Raw genomic sequence first — 23415 nt, 5'->3', positions numbered from 1 at the left:
AAGTAAATTGCCAGGTGTTTTTTTTTAAAAAAAACACACACATCCCCAGTAGCCATCAAAATACTTTTTTTCCTTGACAAATCATTATTGAGAGAGCACATTTCTCCCTTGACCTCGAAGGCATATATACAGAACAAAGCTTGCATGTTCCTATACCATCCAAAAAGTGTGCGCAAGTCTGTGTTTTATGCAGTTTGGGGATAGTAGAGAGAGTGGGAGAGAATTTCTCCCACCCCTTAATAAGCCTACCTTCTGTAAATTCTTGCTAACATTTGCAGGTATCAAGCATCGAAAGGACAATCAAATCATAGATGTGCTACAATTTCCATAGTGATTCTATGGATTAGAAATTGCATAAATGACTTCCCCCTTGGCTTGAGTGAAGGCTTTGAAGATGGTTGAACTGCCTTGAACTCTGTGATCTGGCTTTGAATATGGTAGTCAGTGTTCTTTCATTTTTGGTCTATGAAACAATTCAGCCTCCAAACCCCAATTTTGAAAGTGCAGTGTGATTTTGCTTTCTGCTTTATATTTTACCTGATCTTTATTTTCTTACATTTTTATTCCACCTTGATTGTGTCAGTGAAACCCAAGGTGCATGTGGATCCTGCAAAGACAGCTGTGCAGGCACTAACCAGACCCTCACCTACTTAGCATCAGGAAGGGGGTGGCCACCTGTGCCCTTGGTTCTTCCTGGGCCAGATTCAAATAACAAGTCCTGCTAGTGGAAACTTGCATGACATCCTCTAGTGCAGTGGGGCTTTCCACTTATCTCCTCTCCCTGCAATCCACCCCCCCCAATTGGGGAAGGGTTAGAAGAACCCCCAGAACATCACACGGGAGGTGGAGAAGGGAGATTATTCCAGGAATGCTTGTACTGTATTCCTTAGCACTACATTGAATTCCTTCCTCTAATATGTTGCTTCACTTCATACTTTTTTGATTCTGTTTTATTCTGGTCACATTTCTTGCCTGATCATAGATAATCCAGGATACCTGCTTCTCTGAGCTTTACCTGAATCCACCACCTGACTTGTCTATATTGTGTTTTTTACCATCAGTTTTTGGTTTTTGCTGTTTCCTGTCAAAAGTATTAAGTCTTATATCTTTAAGATGCAGCCAGTATCTCTCCCACACACACACACACACACCTGGAGAGTCAGCAGAGGGTGTTCCACCCTGTCTAGGTTAACAGCATCATTGTACAGTCTATAACCAGGTTAGCTCACATTCCTTTAAATGTGAATTTCCTGAATATCTAGGTTGAGAGTTAGCACAATATAGTCAGAATATTTTTTTTGAAGTGCGGAAGGCAAACAGGTGCATGCCTCAGGCACTAAATCATCCACTGTTGACTCAGTGGGAATCTAGCCGTCCACCTTTGTGATGGTTAGCAAATTCCAGAAGTTCCAGAGTCAATGGGTAATCCTTTTGACTGCATACGGAGAGTCTTTTCACAAAATGAATTGTTTATTAAACTGAAATGTGATGTGATAATTCCTTCCTCAGCAGGGCTTCAATTCCAATGTAAGATCACCGGTCCCCACCATCCCACCCCGGTTAAGTGAATAGGCCAGCAATTTAAAAGTGGATGCAGCTGGGGAACTCAAGAGTTTGTACACTAAGTTTAGAGAAGTCATGCCACAATAAATATTGATCTTTAAGATGCCCTGAGACTCTTGATCAGTCACTAGTATGTGTGAGTTCACAAAGACTGGAATCATTCTGAATATCTATTTTCAGAGGAGAAAGCCTGGGACAAGAATAACAACCTCTTGCACTGATTCTGATATGTATGCAGCTGGAGTTTTAGAAGAAAAGGATGTGCAGGTCTTAGAGATGACAAGAAAAAAGAACTCCATTGAAAATTATGGGACTGTATGTTCTATTCTTGAAAAGGCTCAACATTGTATGTCTCTTGGGATTTTGTATCAAGCTTTTTGACTATTTGCTTAACTTGTTGAATGTAGGTAAGAATGGTTAGATTCATTCAAGAAAAATAAGAATGTGTATGGTCAGAAGTCTCCTTAAAGCTACGTTGATGGCCACTGAGAATGAGTTGTCTTTCCTTTTCTGGCTTGGGTGGCTGCAGAGTGGCACAACAGAGGGAAGTAGAAGCTTGCTAGGATTCAGGATATAGTTTTTAAAACATTTATTCGCCCAAAAATAAGACTTTTAAGTTTTGGCAACGGACATTCGTTCATTAGCCAACTAGAGGGAGAGACTTTTATGTTCCCCATCTTTGGTCCAGACAGTGATGACTACATAGGAAAAAATCATAAGATATTATATATTAGGGAAGTTGATACTATTGCTGGGGGGCGGGGCGGGTAAAGGCAGTAAACCTAGTCTGCTTTTGTGATCCTGTCCAGAGAGGTATGTGGCATTTATTAGCTGACAGTTCCACTAAAGCAAGAAGGTGGGCTTATTAAACTTAATTCCATCTAAAATTTGGACTGGTGCTAGCGTGTTCCTTCCTTTTTACCCTTCTTGCTGAAATTGTTATGAAACGGACCATGAGATGCTTCTAGGTGATTCCTTCCGTCCCGCTGAGGCCCTCTACTTCTTCATTGTGACAGTTTTTTTAATAGTGTTTTTTGAGTGTGGAATTGTTCAGCTGATTGATACCTGTTGAACTTGGGTTGTTGCTTCTAGTTGAAATTGTTCACTCTTCACTTCGAAAAAGCAGTGTCAAAAGAGAGCATAACACAGTGATTTGTATGTGTGCCGTTCTCAGTCTGTTATTCACCCATCCCTTTATTTTCACCCTTCCCATTCTCCCCCTCCCTCCCTCCCTCTCCCCCTACTCTCTCTCTGCCCCTCGCATGCAATACAGACATAGCTGATGAGGTGTCCATTCTCTTCTCTGAGGAAATGAAAAGGCATATTGTAAGCCCGAAAACTCAGTCTGGTTGTCAGCCAGAAATTAGTTCTCTAAAGAAGACGACGGTGGGAGGGAGGGAAGGGGAGGGGAGGGACGAGAAGAGAAAAGTACACTTTGCAATAGTTTTGCCTAGGTTCAGTGCACATGGCTGGATATGTGAAGGGGGTATTAAGGGTCCTAAGCATGCAGGTTTCAGAAGGAAGGCAGATTGTGTGTCTGGGAGGAATTAGGCAAAAAATTTGGACTATTTATTTAATCCTCTCAAGCAGTCTTTTTCTTCTTCTCCCCCTTCTGTTTTCCTTTTTGTGTCGAACAGACTGCTTTACAGGGGGGCACGTGTGGTAATTAACACATGCAGCTGTAGGGCTTCCACCATATGGTTGAATTTCAAATGGCCATTGATCTGGGAACTCACTGCATTACCCACCCCCACTCTGCAACCCGAAGCCTTGAAGATGTGAGGGAGGTTTTATAGAGAGACTTTGCTCGGGGGAGAGAGAGAGATTGCTGGGCTGAGCAGAAAGTAGCTTAAAGGCATAGGGTGTTCTCTCAGGTGCCTTTAACTGCATTGAACTACTGAAAATGTGCATTAAATATAACAACTTAGGAGGCATATGTTAAAAAGACACATTAATTATAGGCTTTGCTTACATGAAATCAATGGCTCCTTTTCCTCCCTTCATCTCTTCCCACTATTTTCAAAAAGGAACCCTGAACTGGGATTTGACCCTGGAACTCCCTGGTCATAGTTCCTTTCCAGACTGGTCATTGTGCTTATCAAAAGGAAAGTCCTCTATCTGCTTCAATAGGCAACAATATATTAACGTGCCCCAGTAAAGGAGTGTGAGAGAGTTACTTGTTTGTGATCACACCTGCCTGGTTATCCAGGAATAGTAGTGCAAAATGGCTATTGCATTGGGTTGTGTCAAAAATTGTACAGAAAGCTTTGGTGAGCGATTTCACCATTAGACAGAACAGGGATAAGAGTATCTATTTAACGGTGCATTCCCAGCTAAATGTCAACACTTTCATGCTACTTATTGATGCTTATAAAATTGTGTGTATTAGAAGTTGATTGAGACAAATGATTTAAGACACATGCAACATGTAATTGTCCAGACAGGTGTTCTGTATATCTGCATTAGATCACTAGCACTAACAAACATCTCTCCCTCTCTGTGTAGACAGAATTGTGTTGGTTATCATACTTCAAGATGTACAGGGCTAAGGATGGAAGAAAGCATGCCTAAATTGATTTACCGTGATGGCATTTACTGAACTGAAAACTCACCCATTCTGTCAAGGTGAGGCTGCCAATGCCAAGCCTCTCCTTTCCATCCTCCATCAGCTACAAACAGAAAAAAGGGAAGATCAGTTCCCAGAACTGATCCTATTCTGCCATTTCTGAAAAAGACCTTCAGGAGGAGGTGGTGTTCTCATTGATCCTGTTCTCCACAAATGAAGCTACATCTAGGCCAGGAAATGTTTCTCGACACTGTGTTTGGAGATGTATTGGCTAAACCAGTCCCATGCCAGACCAGTAACACCAAGGGACCACCACTGGAGGACAGGAGGGTGCAGTGTGTTAGAGTGACAGTGTAGCTGATTGACCGAAGCCTTGGAGTTGGCATAAACTGATATTGCATATGCCTTGCAAATTTCCTTTAATGGTGGATGGTATCTCTGGATGACACATTCAGTGTGTCTTTCATACTTTTAATTAGATACATAATTTTTCTTGTCCCAGATGAAATTTGAAACCTAACTTCCCTTGGTATCCATGCCAAAGGGTGGGAGAGAAGAAAAAGCTTCCAGGCATGCTTATTGAACTACCTGTTTGCACCCCAAGCCATTCTTTAAATGCTATCTAAAGCCATACAAAGGGATGCGGGTGGCGCTGTGGTCTAAACCACAGAGCCTAGGGCTTACCGATCAGAAGGTCGGCAGTTCGAATCCCCGCGACGGGGTGAGCTCCCGTTGTTCGGTCCCAGCTTCTGCCCACCTAGCAGTTCGAAAGCACGTCAAGTGCAAGTAGATTAAATAGGTACCGCTCCGGCGGGAAGGTAAACGGCGTTTCTGTGCGCTGCTCTGGTTCTCCAGAAGCGGCTTAGTCATGCTGGCCACATGACCCGGAAGCTGTCTGCAGACAAACAATGGCTCCCTTGGCCTATAGAGCGAGATGAGCGCCATAACCCCAGAGTCGTCCACGACTGGACCTAATGGTCAGGGGTACCTTTACCTCTAAAGCCATACAGATTAATGGCAGGTTTGCAATTGGACAAATTAATAGCAGGGTTGCAAGTGGGATGTAGTTTTGTACCCTTGGTGGTGTAGAGTGGGTGGGGTGCTCTGTATCAAGATTTCAAGAGTCACGGTTTTCAGAGCAGTGCCAGAGTGATGCAGCTTGTAAGAAAAACCCAGCAGCAGCGGGCCCTTTTGACATATCCTTTTTAAAGGGCTGCTTCCAGGAAGAGGGGATGCTTTGTCCGTGGTCAGAATAAACGCATTGTACACCCAGACAATTAACTCTTCAAGTGACTTGCCAACCTCTTTAAAGCCACTATACTCTCCTTCGGTCTATCCCCAGCTCTATTCAAACACTTAAGCACACCATCTTTGTTTTGTTTATTATTCAAAAAAAAAAGGGGGGGGAGTCCTTCACAGGAATAGCTGGAGCGGATCAACATTGTCCTCTCAGTGGCATTTATCTCCAGCCAGCAGTGAATGTGTCAATCAGGAATCAAAAAGCCAAACAGAAGAGGCTTTGAATCATGTCATCAGGGGTCGAAGTGACTTCCAGCTGTCTGTGCAACACCAAAGAACAGTGCTGTCTTTTGCAGAAGTATACTGGCTTGACGATATTAGATCACAAAGTCTTTGAGGAATATTCCCCAACCTCCTTCGTACTGATGCACCTGCAAGGGAGATATTTGGGGTGGAGGAAAGGGAGGGAGACTAATGTATTCCAGAAAGTCTCATTTCTGCTTGGTTGAAGATTCCTTCAGCATACTGTTGCAATTAGCATTGGCAGTGTTTTGTAAAAAGCAGGCACCGTTTATTTCAGAAGTGTGCAATTATCTCTCAGGTTGGAGTTCATGATGGCCTTGAATGTTGAAGCATTTTGATTCTAACCAAACATTTTTGTGTTTATAGTCTTCTAGTCTGATATCTGTACAGACCCCCTTTTATGAAATCCCTTTAAAACTAGAATCAATACTGCCTTGTCTTAAGTAACATATAATTTCCAAGCCCCTGTAAGCAGGGTGGTTTATGACATAAGAATACAAAATGAAATGACAAAATACATAATAACAGACCCCTCTCACAAATACATTTAAATGGCCCATAGAAAGCCTTCATTTCCCATCAAGCCTTTTTTATCCTAGGTCCCATCTGCACTTTACATTCAGAGCACTATTATACCATGATTATATCTGTGACTTTTCAATATAAGCCAAATAATTTGATATCATGTTAGCTTAGATTAGGTTTATTAATTATATATGTCCCTTCCAAACCAAAAGCTCTAAAGCAATTTACAACTAAGTAAAAAATAATAATGCAATATTCATAATACAAGGGTAGGAGGGTTTTCTGTGACTAAAATGGAATGTATCTTGTTTTGCAACTGTTAGTCTTCCGGAATGTCACTTGTTCCAGACATAAATAAAAATGGAACGGTCAGAGAGATGTATCTCGCTGAAGAATGTGTGTTTTAATTTAGTGAAAACTGTCTTTGGTGTTACCAGGTAACAAGGGTGAAAAATTTATCATCATTATTATATATCTATTTATACCCCGTCTATTTACAAGTTCATTACAAAACTTTTCATCTTAAGCATCGTTTGAGGAAACCAGATGCCCTGGTTTCTCTTTATTCCGCATCAAATAATTACTCAGTACTGATTTATTTATTGGCAGGAAAAAACCCTACAATCTTTTATTTCTAATAGAAGTTACGGAAGCAGGCAGCACTGTTTGGTGAGCATGCAGAAACTGATGGGATTACAGTTCTGGGCTTTTGATCAGCAACTGTTAATCCAGCTATGGGAAACACCAGCCCAGTACTAGGTAAAGTTAGTTGCGCCTAAATCCTGTTGAAATGAATGAGAATCTTTGGAAAACACTCTCTGATTAGAAAAAGTTAGTCATCTTGTCACTAATTAAAATGAGGAACACTGCTTAACAACTTGGAAAGCATTAAGATCGGCCTCTGTAAAACAACAGCTTTAGCTTAATTGATTTTAACTGCAACTAACTTTCTTCTGTATCAGCACTATACGGCTTTAAGCTTGTTTTCTCAGTTAACTGGTTAGTGCTTTATTTTTCTTACCAAGTTGTAATCAGTTGTTTTTTTAAAATGTGATTAATCTTTTAAGAGTTGAATCACACACCCTGGTTACAACTCACAGCCCCATAAAAGACTGCCCTTGCATCTCCCTTCCCACCTTGACATTAACCTCATTGGATCATATGTTTCTTCCTCCATCTGCTTCCTGTTCTTTTTATGTGGAATTCTGTATGTTGGCTGGAGCAAGGATGATATTTTCCCCGTTTTTGGAAACTCTGCTTTTAGGATTACTGCACCTGGAAATTCAGCAGTGGTAGCTTACCAGTTGATGAAAACTGGGCAGGATTTTTGTTTTAAATGTTGCATAGCACTTCATCATATTATACTATGGTTTTGTAACTGAGATTTTCTTTCTGTATATCTTGTGTCAGGACATGAGGACACAGAACATGTGACAAGGTATTTAAAGCCACAATATGCTGTAAATGTCCCCAAATTCTCATTATGTCACTTGTTTTTATATGCTTACATGACCCAGCTAAGCAGACAAACTAATGCTTTTTATGGTTTTATTTTTGCACATTGTAACTTTTTATTTATTCTTATAGCACATACGTAATACAAATACCAGTAGAAGAGATAAACAATGGCTACTTTTCATTGATGACATGTATGTCTGTACCAGAGAGCTCAAACTCTAGATCCCAAGTCTTCTGACCTCAAACCCTTCCCCCCCCCCCCCTGAAATGAGATAATGGGGTTGTAAGTTTAGGCATTCATGGGCTGAATCAGTCAGAGCATGACTCTGTCCCGATTTGCTTCATTCTGTGGCCAGTTTTCAAAAGATTATTTTTCTTCATGGTTTTAATTTGTTTTGGATTTTACTAGGTTCAAGCATTTATGAGAAATGTTTCATTGTTATCTTTGCACTTGGAGAATTTCAGAACAAGGGAGGCCAATAAGAACACATTTCTTCTAGACACTCTTCTGTTTTAGCTATGTTGGTATTGGTGATTTGCCAATGTAAGCATTAGAAATAATATGGCATACTAGTGATTGCAGCCTAATTTCTGTGCAGCAAATTGTGATGCCAGATTCCATGCTGATAAGATTCAGAAAACAAGATATTTCAACAATCATGAAAAGTATAAAGATGAAATATATTTGGAATGCCAACCATCTTAGCAAACAGAATCCTAGGCCTAGTTTTCATATCCATTACTTAACATGGTGGCCTTGTGCTGACAGGCTTCTATGAATTAACCTTTTGGCACAGTGAGGTGCTACTTCACCTGCTCATATACTAGCCCATCGTGACATCTCATGCTCCCAAGCCTTCAAGTTGTGATTTGTGCCACATGTTAGTGTGATCACCACATCCAAGAAGCAGGGAACCGCCATATAAAGAATAGGTAACGGGCCACAGTGAATAAACTAAGCCCATCTGATCCAAACGACAGCCATTCTTGCCACTCAGCCTTCCACACTATACCGAAAAGGAGAATGTTCTTTGGTTTTGGTCAATGCAATGAATATGAGGGATGACAAAGAATGACCATTCTGAAAATGATTTTAATAATTCTCTGCTATGTTATTCTTTAAGCAAACTCCTTAAAGTACGTTGCCTTTTGTGTTCTCATTCTTGTGATTTTCTCTCTGATGGACTTGGCCGGGCCATGTAAAAATCCCAATCATTCAACAATACTGGAGAGTAGATAGTATTTACCTCAATAATGGTAGTTTCTTTTCGATTCTTTTTAACTCTCAATTCAGATGATGGTTCGAAACCAACACCCACCATGGAGACCCAGCCTGTTTTTGATGGAGAAGGTAAGAACTTCAGAGACATTTGTTCTCACGTAATATGTGTCAACCTAGTATTTTGTTATCCCATAAGGAAAATGCCTACCGCCACATCACACAATATATTTGATTTGGGTGTTAATTTTTTTGCATAACTCTCCCTGGATATTGGGTTGCTTAGAACAAATGCCAGTGTCAGCTGGGTTCACTGCCATATCTGTGACTATCCATTTCTGTAATCACGATGTGACAATAGAATTAGTTTACACCTCTCAGTAACAACAGCAACAAAAGATAAGAGGAAATATTTGGAAGGTCTACCACTTCCTGCATGTGATGCCATGTTTAAGAAAAATAGGCCACTTGAAATATAGGCGGTGGACAACTTGGAAACAAGGCTACTGGTAAATACAAAATAGGAAAACATTATCAGATCTTTCACTTTATTTGTTGAGATATCTCTATATCTGATACCTCTCCTGGTATGCTCCGCAGAGGACCTTAAGGTCCATGAATAATTATAGTTTAGAGGTCCCAGGAAGTTAGATTATCCTCCACCAGGGCCAGGGCCTTCTCAGTGATGGCTCTGACCTGGTGGAATGCTCTGTCCCATGAGACCAGGGCCGTGCAGGATTTAACTTCCTTTTGCAGGGCCTGTAAGACAGAACTATTCTGCCTAGCTTTCAATTTGAACCTGGCCTGATCTTTTGTTTCCCTTCCTTCCCTCCCCCTCCCCTTTTTGTGAAGATTGCCCGCTCTGGGATCCCACAGCTGGTTCTCCCCTGGTCTCTTCGCTGGCCCAAGTGGGACTAATTTAGCTAGCTAGCCCTGGGGATCAACTAATGTTTATTGGATGGATTTCCCCCCTAAATTGATTTTTGATTTTGTTGTTATTTACGCTTTATACCATATTTTATGCTGTTTTTTGTTTTGTTTTTTGTAGCATCAATTAAGTGTTTTAAATTTGTTGTTAGCCGCCCTGAACCCGGTTTCCTGAACCAGGAAGGGTGGGGTATAAATAGCAATTTATTATTATAGTATATGTGGAATTACATCCATTATGGGACTAAGGGGCAATCTTATACCCACTTACTTGGGAATAAGTCCCATTGAACTCAGTGAGACAGGCGTCTGAGTAGACATACATAGTACTGTGCTGTAAAGTGACTTTTCAAATTGATTTGCAATTGCTCCCCATATTGATGAAAAAGAGTTGTTAGTATCCGTACTGAACAAGAGCAAAGCTGCCAATTTCGTTATCCCTTCTGTGTTTTACAGAATTACTTGAGAGAGCCTTTTAGTTGCTTAGGGGCTGATTAGGACTCTTCTTCTTCTCAGCTACATGTTCTATGGACTGTGCAGCATTTTCTCTCACTATACCTGTTCTGCTTTGCATATAAAATGAGAACCTCACTTTCTACACCCAGTATGTTGGTTTGGGGTTCAGTTCTTTAGAAATCTCTGAAACTTGCAGGTATCCAGCTACCAAAAGCCTGCATTTTAATTTTTTTAAAAAATATGTTGTAATATATGGGTTGAGAATTTTAGTTGCACTAAAATGGTGACTGGTTCTGCAAAAACACGCTGTTCTTGTTTTGTGAACACACAGAAAAAGAGAATTAATAGGCAAAATTCCTGAACTGAAGTAGTTCTGCGGTATCATAGATTTGTGCTACCATTATTAACTACATCTTTGAAAATCAGGTTATTGGAACTTGAACACCTACTAAACTCCCAAACACTTGAAAAACTGAGATCAAGTGCCTTGTTCCTGGTTTCACAGACTGGAGTCTTGATGTTGTGAAACAAATCAATATATACAACTGACTACTCTGGTTTTAATAAGAAATCTCCCCTTTCCTTTAATGTTTTTTCCTCACTCTGCAAATGAAAAAACCCAAGCATTTTCTTCTTCTAATCCATTTCTCTAACCCCCCCAAAAACTGTAGCTTTCAAAATTTCCTTTTTAAAAAATGTAAAGGAAGGTTTTGTTTCTCTTACACAACTTCGTCTATTTTGTTTTGTACAAATTGTATTTTTTGCACTCTTTGTTTTGCTGTTCAGACAGTAATTTGTTAGTCGTTAAGATGCTGCAAGATTTTTGTTGTTACGAGAGAGTAACATGGTTACGCCTCTGGAAATTGTCAGAATACTTTTGACTTTTATTTATTTATAAATAGTTATATAACACTTTATACAGGGCCCTTATACAGGGTTCCTGCTTTCCCGCTTCATTAATTGCCTTAAACTGCTTGTACCACTTAGTCACATGGTATTGGAAGAACTCCAGTAACTCAAACACAAGGTGTGTGGAAATGGGCACTGAGATTTTCTAAAACACATTGGCGTATAACAGCAGGATTGGGCCTTCAATTTCCATATTTTTCCACTGCTTCAAGCAGTGTCCCAACACAGCAATTTGGGAAACAGCTGCTGTGATTGCACAAATCATGGCAGTGCTGTTTTTATTATTTAGAGTTTATATATTTATAGGCCACCCTATACAGTGGTACCTCAGGTTAAGAACTTAATTCGTTCTGGAGGTCTGTTCTTAACCTGAAACTGTTCTTAACCTGAGGTTCCACTTTAGCTAATGGGGCCTCCCACTGCCACATGATTTCTGTTCTCATCCTGAAGCAAAGTTCTTAACCCGAGGTACTATTTCTGGGTTAGCGGAGTCTGTAGCCTGAGGCGTCTGTAACCCGAGGTACAGTACCACTATAATAAAAGTTCTCAGGGCAGCTTACAATTTAAAAACAGTCATATCATAAAATATGATGCAGAATGAAAACAAATGCCGAATTAAATTCAAAAACAGGAAAAGTGGAGAGCAAACGTATGAGCTAAAATGGATTTTAAAAGCCACAGCACATTTTAACAGGCCTGAGATCTTAAGAAGCCCTTTACCTGATTCTAGAAGAACTTACAGGTAGGTGCCAGGTGAGCCTCTCCAAGGAGGGTATTCAGTAAGTGGGATGTCACTGCTGAAAAGGCCCTCTTCCCTCATAACCGCCCTCTGCTCCTCACCTGGCTGATGGCACCTGAGGTAGCCCTGTGCCCTTCTGAAGTGCTCGTGCTTGGCCTGCTGTCATGGTTGTCTGATTAAAGCTCTTAATCTAATTCAATCTACCAGATAAATTGATTAAAGCTTGGAGCCCCTAGTCTGTAAGAAAACAACAAATTCACTTTATTTTCTGAAAGTAACAAATTATGTGGCATAGAAAATGAGAAGGAAAATTTTAAAGACGTCATTTTTCTGGGATCCAAAGCAGTGCCTGCTGTGTCCCACTTATGGAAGAGGACATCTAGCTCCACAGCTGAAGCAGCAGCAACCCTTCACCCCCTAAACCTTTTGATGTTTGGGGTGTGGGGAAGCCCTCTGGAATTAACTCCCAGTGAGGGGCTGCCACTGTAGGAGCTTTGTGCAGATGCTGGGCAAGGTAGCTAAATCCTGGCCAGTGAAAAGTAGCTTTTCTTCATCTTTTAATTGTTTTTAATTATTATTTTATCTTACATTTTTTCAGAATATTTACATTTGATGTCTTCTTAAGGTTTTATAATGTACAAGACGTAATCAACTTAATTGCTGCCCTCTCCCGCAGAATGCAGTGATCAAGCTGAGCATGTAGGGGATAATATTTTAGGTATCCTGGTCCCAGCCTTGAACTTAGCTCAGTAGCTTACTTTTCAGCACCATAACACTGTTTAATACATTAGTTACACACACATATATCACACACAAACACACACATATATATTAAAAGGCATCTGTTCTTGTTTTCCAGAGATCACAGCTCCCACCCTTTGGATTAAGCATTTGGTCATCAAAGATTCCAAACTGAACAGTTCTAGTATGAAAAATTCAGGTAATGCTTACTTATCTTCCTTCCCATGTTGCAGATGGAGGCTAATTCAATCCCGCCCGTAGTTTTATTAATGAAACTGATGAGAGTTTCCTCCCCCTGATATCTTTCCAAAGATTTTTCCACTGTTAATAATTATCCTAGGTGATAGCTTTTTGGTCTGACTGTTTGGAAGTTCTTTTTACATGCAATCAGAAAGGCATTCTGGGCACATTGTGATGGGCAGTTGACTGGGCTTAGCTAAAATAAATATATTCTGCACAAAATGAAGCCCTACTGCTCAATTTTCCTTCCATTATCCGACATGGTGATGTTTAATCTCTCAGAATGTTTACCTGCCTTGACTCCTGATTCTGGTTGTATAATCTGAGACTAGGAGAAACTCACAGTTCTAAAGGCTGAATTCAGAATGAAAAGCTGAAAAGTGGATATATTTTACAGGTTACCTTGGATAAGGAGCAATGGACTGTATTAAAAATATCTTTCTGATTACTATTTCATATTCTTACTCTTCATCATAAGGTCTCAGGTTACAGCAATTATTAAAAAATTATCAAAATCAATTCAAAACCAATTAAAGGAGGTTGTGTGTGTTTGTGTAATGCCAGGTACAGTGGTACATTGGGTTAAGAACTTAATTCGTTCTGGAGGTCTGTTCTTATCCTGAAACTGTTCTTAACCTGAAGCACCACTTTAGCTAATGGGGCCTCCTGCTGCTGCTGCTGCTGCTGCTGCTGCGCCGCCGCAGCATGATTTCTGTTCTCATCCTAAAGCAAAGTTCTTAACCCGAGAGGTAATATTTCTGGGTTAGCGGAGTCTGTAACCTGAAGCATATGTAACCCGAGGTACCACTGTAATGAGGTGTGTTTTCAGCATGAGGTGGAAGCCACATAATAAAGGTACCAGATGCACCTCTGTGTGGAGGGAATTCTTCAATTTTGGATCTGCCACCAAAACTGATGCTGTTTCCTGGAGCTCCACCACCAAACTTCTGAGGGTAGTGGAATTACCAACCAGGCCCATGCTACCAGTCTGAGTCCCTGAGAGGGTCTGCAGGCAAGGAGGCCACCGTTCAGATATTTGGGGCCTAAGTCTAATCACTAACCGGGGACACCTTCCTTCTTCTGCTAGGCTAGTCTGTTAACTTCCCTAGAGCACATTAGTAAATTGCTGGTGCTACTCGTTCATTACTAGAGGAGTTTGAAGGCAGTGCCTGAAAAGTTGGTGGTTTTCCTTGCTAACGGATCAAACAGAGAAGACAACTTTTCAGAGAGGGACTGTGGGGTAGCCCCTTCACTGCAAGGTATGGGCTTTGCTCAGAACCCTTTGTACCACAATGTTTTTAAGTGTGGGGTAAAGAGGGATTCCAGCCGTGCAGCCAGCCTACACTGTCAACCTTTCAAGAAAACCACAGGATGATGTAATGAGTGGATAAATGGAACTATAAACAGCTCTGGGAAAGCTAGCAGTAGCAGTCAAGTAAATACTTTGCAGCAACTAGTGTACATGACGTTATTTGAAAGGAAGAATGAGTAATCTATTAAGGTTAGCAGCTGAAGACAGGTTTTGTATATGTGTGTCCTTTTTTTAAAGCCAGCCTTGGCACCCAGAAATCTGGGCACTTTAAATAGAGATTCAGTAGAGATTTTCTATTATAATGTGAGCAAAAATTCAAATAGTTCTATTGTTTAAAAGTTACATGATTCAATCAAGCAATGTAAGGAATGCGGTAAGTGGGACCTGAATGATATTATTTTAGTTGGGAGGCAAGGGGATGGTGGCACTGATTGCAATGGGTTACAATATGATGCAAATTGACCAGCAGTTGAAACCCGTTAGAAAGTTTCACATGCATTTTATAGGACATCTGTGAACCAGTTCAGTATAAATTTGGTTGACTATCATTATGAAATTTAGCAAGCATTTTTTAAAGCCCTAAGACCACTTTGTTTTAATGTCAGTTTACATCTGAAGGTATTTGAAAAACTCAGTCAACTGAATTTGCTACTTGCTTATGTAACATGGTTTCTAGGGGCTATATGGAAACAATGACTGTTCCCATGTTATTCCATGGGGTGGCCATCTTTCTCCCCTGTACAGATCCTTGAAACTGTTTGATATGACCACATAGTGCCATTTCCCAGAACATACCCAGCCTCATTTTGAAAGCAGATGGCAGAATTTAGAGGCCTTTATGTTTTAAGGAATTTAAAGGAGATACAGAAGACACAAGAAAGTGGCTTTAAAACCCTTGAACCACTTTGTAGTGTGACAAATTTATTTTAAAAAACAACCTCACATGAAAGCTGTGCATGTGCAGAAAGTATAAATTAACTCTTAGTCAAATACTGATTTGGAATATGAAAATATTATAGCTTGTTAACATCAGTGTGTGTGTGTGCATGTGCATGTGTGTATAGGAATCACTAACATATTAGATTCCAATTATGAAAATTCTCATTTCTAATTTCTGCATCATCACTTATTTTCTGCTGCGTGTTTTCCAATGTTCCAAGTGTTTTGCAGTAAATAAAGCATTATAAAATAAAATGCTGCTTAAACATACTAGGTTTGCAAGAATGATTTTGATTTGGTGAGGAGGAACGGATATTCTGTTACAAGGATACAGATTATTTAACCCAAAGAGATTAAAACAGGCTTCCCCAACCTCGGCACTCCAGATGTTTCGAAACTACAATTCCCACCATCCCTGACCACTGGTCTTGCTAGCTAGGGATCATGGGAGTTGTAGGCCAAAAACATCTGGAGGGCCGAGGTTGAGGAAGCCTGGATTAAAATATAGAAAGTTAGTCTATAGGGCTCTGCATACCAGCAAATGCAATAGTGTTAGAATACCAAATGCACATTTCTGGAAGCCTGACAGAATTTGGAATGGTGGTTAGAATATTTATTGGCAGTGGTGGGAAAAATATATTTGAACCATTTTATTTTATTTTAAATTAGAAGTGGGGTGGTCCATCCTTGGTGAACTTAAGCTTTAAGTTGGCTTGTCTGGAGGCAAGTATGGCTGAAGCAAGGCAAGGAGTGATGGAAGAGGCTAAGCCCTTCCAGACAGCCAGCAAACAAACAAAGTAATGAATAACATGCCACTGGGAACCAGTTAATCTAACCTTATGAAAAGGTGCAAAGTATACAACTGGGAAAAATAACACCTGTCAGGGGTTTAGGTGCAGAGGCACGGGCAAGGGAGGAAACAGAGAGCGAAGGGGAGGAGACAGAGGAAAGGATGAGTGATGACGACGACCCGAGATCTCCCAGTCTTTCCAGTGAATCAGAGGATTCACAGAAAGGAGCACCAGTGGCCAGGGCAAGGGGGGAATCTAGAGAGGCACCCCAGGAAGATAGAGCCAGAGGAGACTCAGGGGGGAGCAGCTGGAAATCGGGACCAGCGTCACCGCCAGGAAGCAGGGAAGAGGAAAGGAGCCAGGGGGGAAGCGCTGGCAGCTCACCACAGGAGGGAGGGCAGGAGTCAGGAGTGGCCACACCTCCATCGGGGAGCGAAGAAACGGTTAAGAGGAAAGTGGAAGGTTGGGCGCGCGCGCCAAGTTCAAATGCAGAGGAAGGCGGCGCAGTGAGCAGCCCCGAAAGGGAACCAGGTCCTAAAGCCCGGCGCAAGGAGGCAGAAGGGTCCGGGTCAGCGTCAGAAGAATCCCGGAAGGAAGAAGCCCCGGGGGGTAGAGGGACCCAGAGGAGGACAGTCAGGAGGAAAAGGTGGAGCAAGGCTAGGATATTAAGTTGGTGCGCACGGGGCGGAGACTCAGACGGAGCCTCGCCGATCTAGCTAGTAGACGTAGAGTTGCAGACAGCAGCGTGAGAATGGAAACTGTAATTCAATAAAGACTTTTACTTAATGACCGCTGGCTAGCGTGATCCTCTGTGAGCTAGGATCTTGAAGCAGCTCTGACAGTAGGCTCCGTCTCTACATTGTGGGCATCTGCAGCCTCGAGGAGGGGAGAGAAACAGGCGCCCACTAGCGAGCTCACGAACGGCAGGAGACATGACGGCTGAGCAGCAGATAGAGGACCTCAGAAAAGCAGTGGCACAACTGAACGCCGAGGTTCTCGCATCCAGGAAGAGAGAGGACGAGGCAGCTGCCGCCTGCAGGGATCTCCAGGTCAGGTTAGACGTACTGGCAAAGCAAACACCCCGGCAGGAGGGAATTGGGTTGGCGAGACGGACAGGCGGACTGCTCTCTCACTTCGATGGGAACCTGCAACAGTATCCCAACTTTAGAGCCGACGTACTGTGCGCACTGCAACTGTTGCATAAAGACTTTAGAGATGAACAGGAGAGAGTGGGGTTCATCATGTCCCATCTGCATGGGGAGGCGAAAGCATGGTTGCGCAATTTATGGAGAGATAACGATCCGGCGCTCCAGAATGCGGATGCCTTTATTAAAGCGATGGATGGGTGTTTCTTATCAAGTATTGACATTGATCTTGCACGGAAGGAGGTGCATGGGCTGAGACAAGGGAGGGCCAGCGTCAGACAGTATCATGCCCGCTTTTTCGCCTTGGTCAGCGCCCTGGAATGGGACAGAGATTCGGCTCCTGTAAAAGACCTCTTTTGGGAGGGACTGCACAACTCGATTAAAGATGAGATAGCGAGGGGGGAGAGACCCCGAACCACCCAGGAGGTCGTTCAGAGGGCACTGGCTGTGGGGGTGAGGCTGGAAGGACGTCCGTGGAGCAAGGACGAAGGACGTGGAGGGCGCGAACCAGCCGGGGGCCCCTCCTTCTTTCCCAGAGAAGCAGCACGGGCGCAATCCACGCCTCCGCCAGGAGGAGGAGCCGAACCTATGGAGGTTGGAGGTGCAAGGGCTCAGTCAGCAACCAGAGCCCTAGCACCGGCAGCAGTGAAGGCGAAGCCTCCTAGAGGGACCAGGAAGTGTTACGTCTGTGAGCAGCCAGGGCATATGGCGAAAGAGTGTCCCCAGAGGCCCCACAAGCTTACTGCAGCCTCAGCAATGGTGACTGCAGCAACGCAGCAGGGAGGACCACAGCAGGGAAACGACGATGTCTGGCTGGAGGAAGAGGCACTGGGGCCCAGCCAGACGTGTTAGTGACGCAGTCCCCAGAGATTTTACAGCCAGTGAACCCCCTCCCGCCCAAACCAGTAGTGAGGCTCACAGCATCTCTCCAGCTGCCCAATGGAATCACCATGGACGTGCCAATCACCATCGACTCCGGCAGCAACGCGGACTTTATAGGGCAGGAATTTGTCGACAGGCACGCTGTGCAGTTGCTGCCGGCCACACTGCCCCTGCAGGTTGTCACTGTGGATGGCAGGGAGCTGCTAGGGGGGCAAGTGGTGAAGCAGACGCCACCAATGGTGATGCGACTTGGAAATCACAGGGAAGTCATCAGCTTCAACGTCACTCAACTGTCTGACACGCCCATTGTATTGGGCATGAGTTGGCTGGACAAGCACAGCCCAACGATGGCTTGGTTCCAGAGGCAGCTGGTTTTCGGCTCTTCCTTTTGTGCTGAACACTGCATCGTACCCAGGCAGGAAGGAGAGGAAGAGGAGTCACAGCTGCTGCTAGGCACGCTGCAAGCGATTCCCCACAAGTACGCAGAATTTCTGGAAGTTTTCTGCGAGAAGGAGGCGGACAGGCTACCCCCTCACAGACCATATGACTGCAAAATTGACCTGCTGCCGGGGGCGGCGCTGCCTAAAGGGAAGCTGTATTCCATGTCTGAGGACGAACTGCAGGAACTCAAAGACTTCATCGATCATAATTTGGAGCGCGGTTTCATCCGAGAGTCTAAGGCAGCGGGGGGCAGTCCTGTATTCTTTGTTAAGAAGCGAGACACGCCCCAAAAAAGACTCGTAGTGGATTACAGGATTTTGAACAGTGTGACCAAGCCGTCGGACTTCCCCATGCCCCGCATCGACGACCTCCTGGCGAAGGTACGGAAGGGAAAGGTGTTCACCAAGTTGGACCTGCGGGGGGCGTACAACCTCATTCGCATGCGGGAGGGTGATGAGTGGAAGACAGCCATGTTCACGCCACTGGGTACCTACGAATACAGAGTTATGCCTTTTGGACTGCAAAATGGCGCTCACGTTTTTCAAGCATTTATGCATCACGTGTTGGCGGGACTTCTCTACAAGACGTGCGTCTGTTTCTTGGATGACATCCTGATCTTTTCGGAGTCGAAGCAAGAACATGACAAGCACGTCAAGGAAGTGCTGGGCAGGCTAAAGCAACACAGGCTCTACGCCAAGCTGGAGAAGTGCCAATTTGACGTGCCGGAGGTGGATTTTCTGGGCTACAAGCTGTCTGACAAGGGGCTCGCCATGGACAGCGCCAAGGTTCGAGCAGTGTTGGATTGGAAGAGCCCACGCAACCGGAAGGAGGTCCAACGGTTTGTCGGCTTTGCGAACTTCTATCGCAAGTTTATCAAGGGCTTCGCGATGCAGACGGCGGCCATCACTGACACCCTTAGCTCCAAGAAGAAGAAGTTCATCTGGACAGAGCAGGCGGAGCAGTCCTTTCAGGCCCTCAAGCGTCTCTTCGCGTCGGAAGAGCAGCTGCTTCATGTCAACACCAGCATGCCGATGAGGGTGGAGACAGACGCTTCGGACAGAGCAGTGGGGGCGGTCCTGCTGCAGAAGGACCAGCAGGGCGTGTGGCGGCCGGGAGCGTTTTACTCCAGGAAGCTCAGCAAGTCCGAGCAGAACTACACCATATGGGACAGGGAGTTGCTGGCCATTCATGCAGCGTTCAAGGCGTGGAGGCACTTTCTGATCGGCGCCAAGCACACGGTGCAGGTTTGCACGGACCACAAGAATCTGGAACACTGGCGCACGGCACAGTTCCTGAACCAGAGGCAGATACGTTGGGCTGAGTTCTTTGCGGACTTCGACTTCCGAATAGAGTATGTCCCGGGGGACACCAACATCATGGCAGACGCTCTCTCCCGCAAGCCACAGTATCTGGAGGACGCAACACCAGCGGCCGCCATGCACATCTTTGCACCGACAGTGTGGGCGTGCGCCGCGGCGACCGTGGACCTAGAGGCGGTGCGGCGAGCGTTGCAGGGGGACTCCTTCGCACAAACGAAGATGGCAGAGGTGCGAGGGGGCAAGGCAGCGGCCGACGGTTTCCAGCTACGAGATGGATTGCTCATCCGTAAAGGGGCCATCTACGTGCCGGGTGACGAACTTCGAGCCAAGGTGCTACAGCAGCTGCACGACGCACCCACGGCCGGGCACTTTGGCAAGGAGAAGACGGTGGAATTAGTAGCCAGGGATTTCTGGTGGCCTGGAATGAGAGGGGAGGTCGCAGACTACGTGGCGAGGTGTGACACTTGCCAGAGGGCAAAGACGGTGCACAAACCGCCGGCTGGACTGTTGGAGCCGCTGCAAACTCCGGTCGAACCTTGGGAAAGGGTGGCTCTGGACTTTGTCACGGATCTGCCCAGCTCAAGGGGCAAGACGGCAGTGTTGGTGGTGGTGGACCTGTTCTCCAAGATGGCGCATTTCATTCCGTGTGCTAAGGTGGCCACGGCAGAGCAAACCGCCAAACTGTTCATAGACCACGTGTTTAAGGTTCACGGTCTGCCACGGTCTATTCTGTCCGACCGCGGGCGGCAGTTCATCTCGAACTTCTGGCAGAAGCTGATGGGCTTCCTAAACGTCAAGATCAATCTGGCGTCGGCGAGACACCCGCAGACCAACGGGCAAGCGGAGCGAGCCAATGCCATCATGCAGCAGTACCTGAGATGTTATGCGAACCAACAGCCTGCGACGTGGGTGGATTACCTGCCGCTTGCAGAGTTTGCCTACAACAACACGAAGCACGTATCCACGGGCGTCACGCCGTTCTTCGCCAACAACGGGCGGCACCCTAGAACCTTCCCGGGACTGGAATGCAGGGGAGAAGGGGAGCCGCAGTCAGCAGATGCGTTCGCGTCGGAGCTGCAGGAAGTCCACGATCAGCTGCGGCGCCACCTGGAGCTGGCTAAACACGCATACAAGGTACAAGCGGACAAACACAGAAGGGTTGGCGAAGAGCTCCACGTGGGAGACTGGGTCTGGTTAGCAGCCCACGCAGTGCCGGCCAGGTCGTTGGCCAAGAAGAAACTAGGGCATAAACAACTGGGGCCCTACCAAGTCGAAGAGCAGGTCAACCCGGTGGCTTTCAGGCTGGCGCTTCCGGAGGGTTCCAGAATGCATCCGGTGTTCCACAGATCGGTGCTCACTCCCTACAAGGCACCGCACAGGTTCCAGGAACCCGGAACGGCGCCGAGTCCGCTCAGAGAAGGAACGGGGCACGCGGGAGTGGCACAGGAGGAGCGCATCAACGAAGTCACGGAGATTTTGGACTCCAGATGGGGGGAAGAGGGAGTAGAATACTTTCTCGCCAGGGAGGGCACCCCGGCCAGTGCGAACAGCTGGGTGCCGGGCTACGCTTTAGACGAACCTCTGCTCAAAGACGAGTTTCATGCCCTCTTCCCACATAGACCTATGCCAGCGGACTTTTTCGACGACTGGCTTTTCACGCCCACGCTTTCGGACAGCACGTTCAGGGGGTTCGACTCGGACGAGGAACCGACACGAGACGTCCGTTCCCCGGAGGGGTCACCCTCGGGATCTGTCTCAGAACCCTCGTATTGGTGGGACGATAGGCCGGAGGAGCAGTTCCGCAGGAAGTGGCTGGACTGTTCCGGCCGAGCAACGCCGCCTGGAGGAAGTGCGGGAGAGACGGACATGGACATTTTCGGGGACGACCCTGGTTTCGAGCACGGCGGCACAGAGATGGAAGAGGAGGTGACTGTCGTCAACGAGAGCAGGGAGGAAGACCCGGAAGAGTTCCGATGGAGGCCTGCCACGGGAAGCGACCGATATCCGACGTTCGTCCCTTTGCAACAGCAGCCCCCAGCTCCAGCACCGGAAGGAGAGGAGGGGGGACTGGGGGGCTTCGAGGGGGGGATGGATGTCAGGGGTTTAGGTGCAGAGGCACGGGCAAGGGAGGAAACAGAGAGCGAAGGGGAGGAGACAGAGGAAAGGATGAGTGATGACGACGACCCGAGATCTCCCAGTCTTTCCAGTGAATCAGAGGATTCACAGAAAGGAGCACCAGTGGCCAGGGCAAGGGGGGAATCTAGAGAGGCACCCCAGGAAGATAGAGCCAGAGGAGACTCAGGGGGGAGCAGCTGGAAATCGGGACCAGCGTCACCGCCAGGAAGCAGGGAAGAGGAAAGGAGCCAGGGGGGAAGCGCTGGCAGCTCACCACAGGAGGGAGGGCAGGAGTCAGGAGTGGCCACACCTCCATCGGGGAGCGAAGAAACGGTTAAGAGGAAAGTGGAAGGTTGGGCGCGCGCGCCAAGTTCAAATGCAGAGGAAGGCGGCGCAGTGAGCAGCCCCGAAAGGGAACCAGGTCCTAAAGCCCGGCGCAAGGAGGCAGAAGGGTCCGGGTCAGCGTCAGAAGAATCCCGGAAGGAAGAAGCCCCGGGGGGTAGAGGGACCCAGAGGAGGACAGTCAGGAGGAAAAGGTGGAGCAAGGCTAGGATATTAAGTTGGTGCGCACGGGGCGGAGACTCAGACGGAGCCTCGCCGATCTAGCTAGTAGACGTAGAGTTGCAGACAGCAGCGTGAGAATGGAAACTGTAATTCAATAAAGACTTTTACTTAATGACCGCTGGCTAGCGTGATCCTCTGTGAGCTAGGATCTTGAAGCAGCTCTGACAACACCGTATAATAATCAGCACGCAATCATAGGTGCTAAAACCTTATGCAGCTAGACAAATAAATGAGGTTCGCTCCTGCTGGCCATGTGATAAATCACTCACAAAGAATTCAGTCTCTCCCCTACCTCCAAAGAAAGAAAACAAATTACTCCAAGCACAAAGTCATAACAGCAACCTCCCCACAGCTGCTGTAAAGTCACATAGGGGCAGGAAGGGAGAAGGGGAGGAAAAGAAGCAAGGTGGTGGGGAGCAAGGTGTCATGAGACGTTAGAACAAAATGTCAAAGTGCTTGACTGGGAGCCCATGGATTGGCCACTGGAGTTAGAATGAAAACAGAAAGGCACCCATAAACGCTGGTTACCTTTCCTGCAAAAGAGGTGCTGGGGCTCAAGCGTGCCATTAGTTCCATATGTGTGCGTGAGTAATAATAATAGTAAAATTTTATTTATACCCCGCCCTTCCTGGTTCAGAAAACTGGGCTCAGGGCAGCTAACAACAAATTTAAAACACTTAATTGATGCAACAAAAAACAGCATAAAATACAGTATAAAACATGAATAACAATAAATTCAGAATTAAAAAATCAATTTAGTGGGAAAATCCATCCAATAAACATTAGATGATCACCAAGGCTAGCTGGCTAAATTAGTCATATTTGGGCCAGCAAGACGACCAGGAGAGAATTAGCTGTGGGATCCCAGAGCGGGTAATCTTCATAAAAAGGGGAGTGAGATGGAAGAAAGGAAGGGGAATGAGAGATCAGGCTAAGTTCAGATTGAATAGCTCTGTCTTACAGGCCCTGCGGAAGAAAGTTAAATGCAGCAGGGCCCTGGTCTCATGGGACAGAGCATTCCA

At 45.4% G+C, this 23415-nt stretch overlaps 1 protein-coding gene across 2 annotated transcripts in view; it reads left to right on the top strand.

Moving 5' to 3' along the window:
• SMOC1 (SPARC related modular calcium binding 1) overlaps positions 1–23415 on the top strand; it is a 69680-nt gene that overhangs the window by 25889 nt on the left and 20376 nt on the right. Inside the window, exons 6-7 of one of the 2 annotated variants that reach the window (XM_081186331.1) lie at positions 8916–9005; positions 12764–12844. In XM_081186331.1, coding sequence (XP_081042457.1) covers positions 8916–9005; positions 12764–12844 — 171 coding nt within the window. The remainder of the gene's footprint in view (positions 1–8915; positions 9006–12763; positions 12845–23415) is intronic. The other variant, XM_081186332.1, reaches the window with a different exon arrangement.

The sequence above is a fragment of the Podarcis bocagei genome (assembly GCF_964188305.1).
Source record: "Podarcis bocagei genome assembly, chromosome: 1".
Taxonomy (NCBI): Eukaryota; Metazoa; Chordata; class Lepidosauria; order Squamata; family Lacertidae; genus Podarcis; species Podarcis bocagei.
Note: the sequence above shows the minus strand (reverse complement) of the source record. Positions and strands in the feature narration are given on the sequence as shown.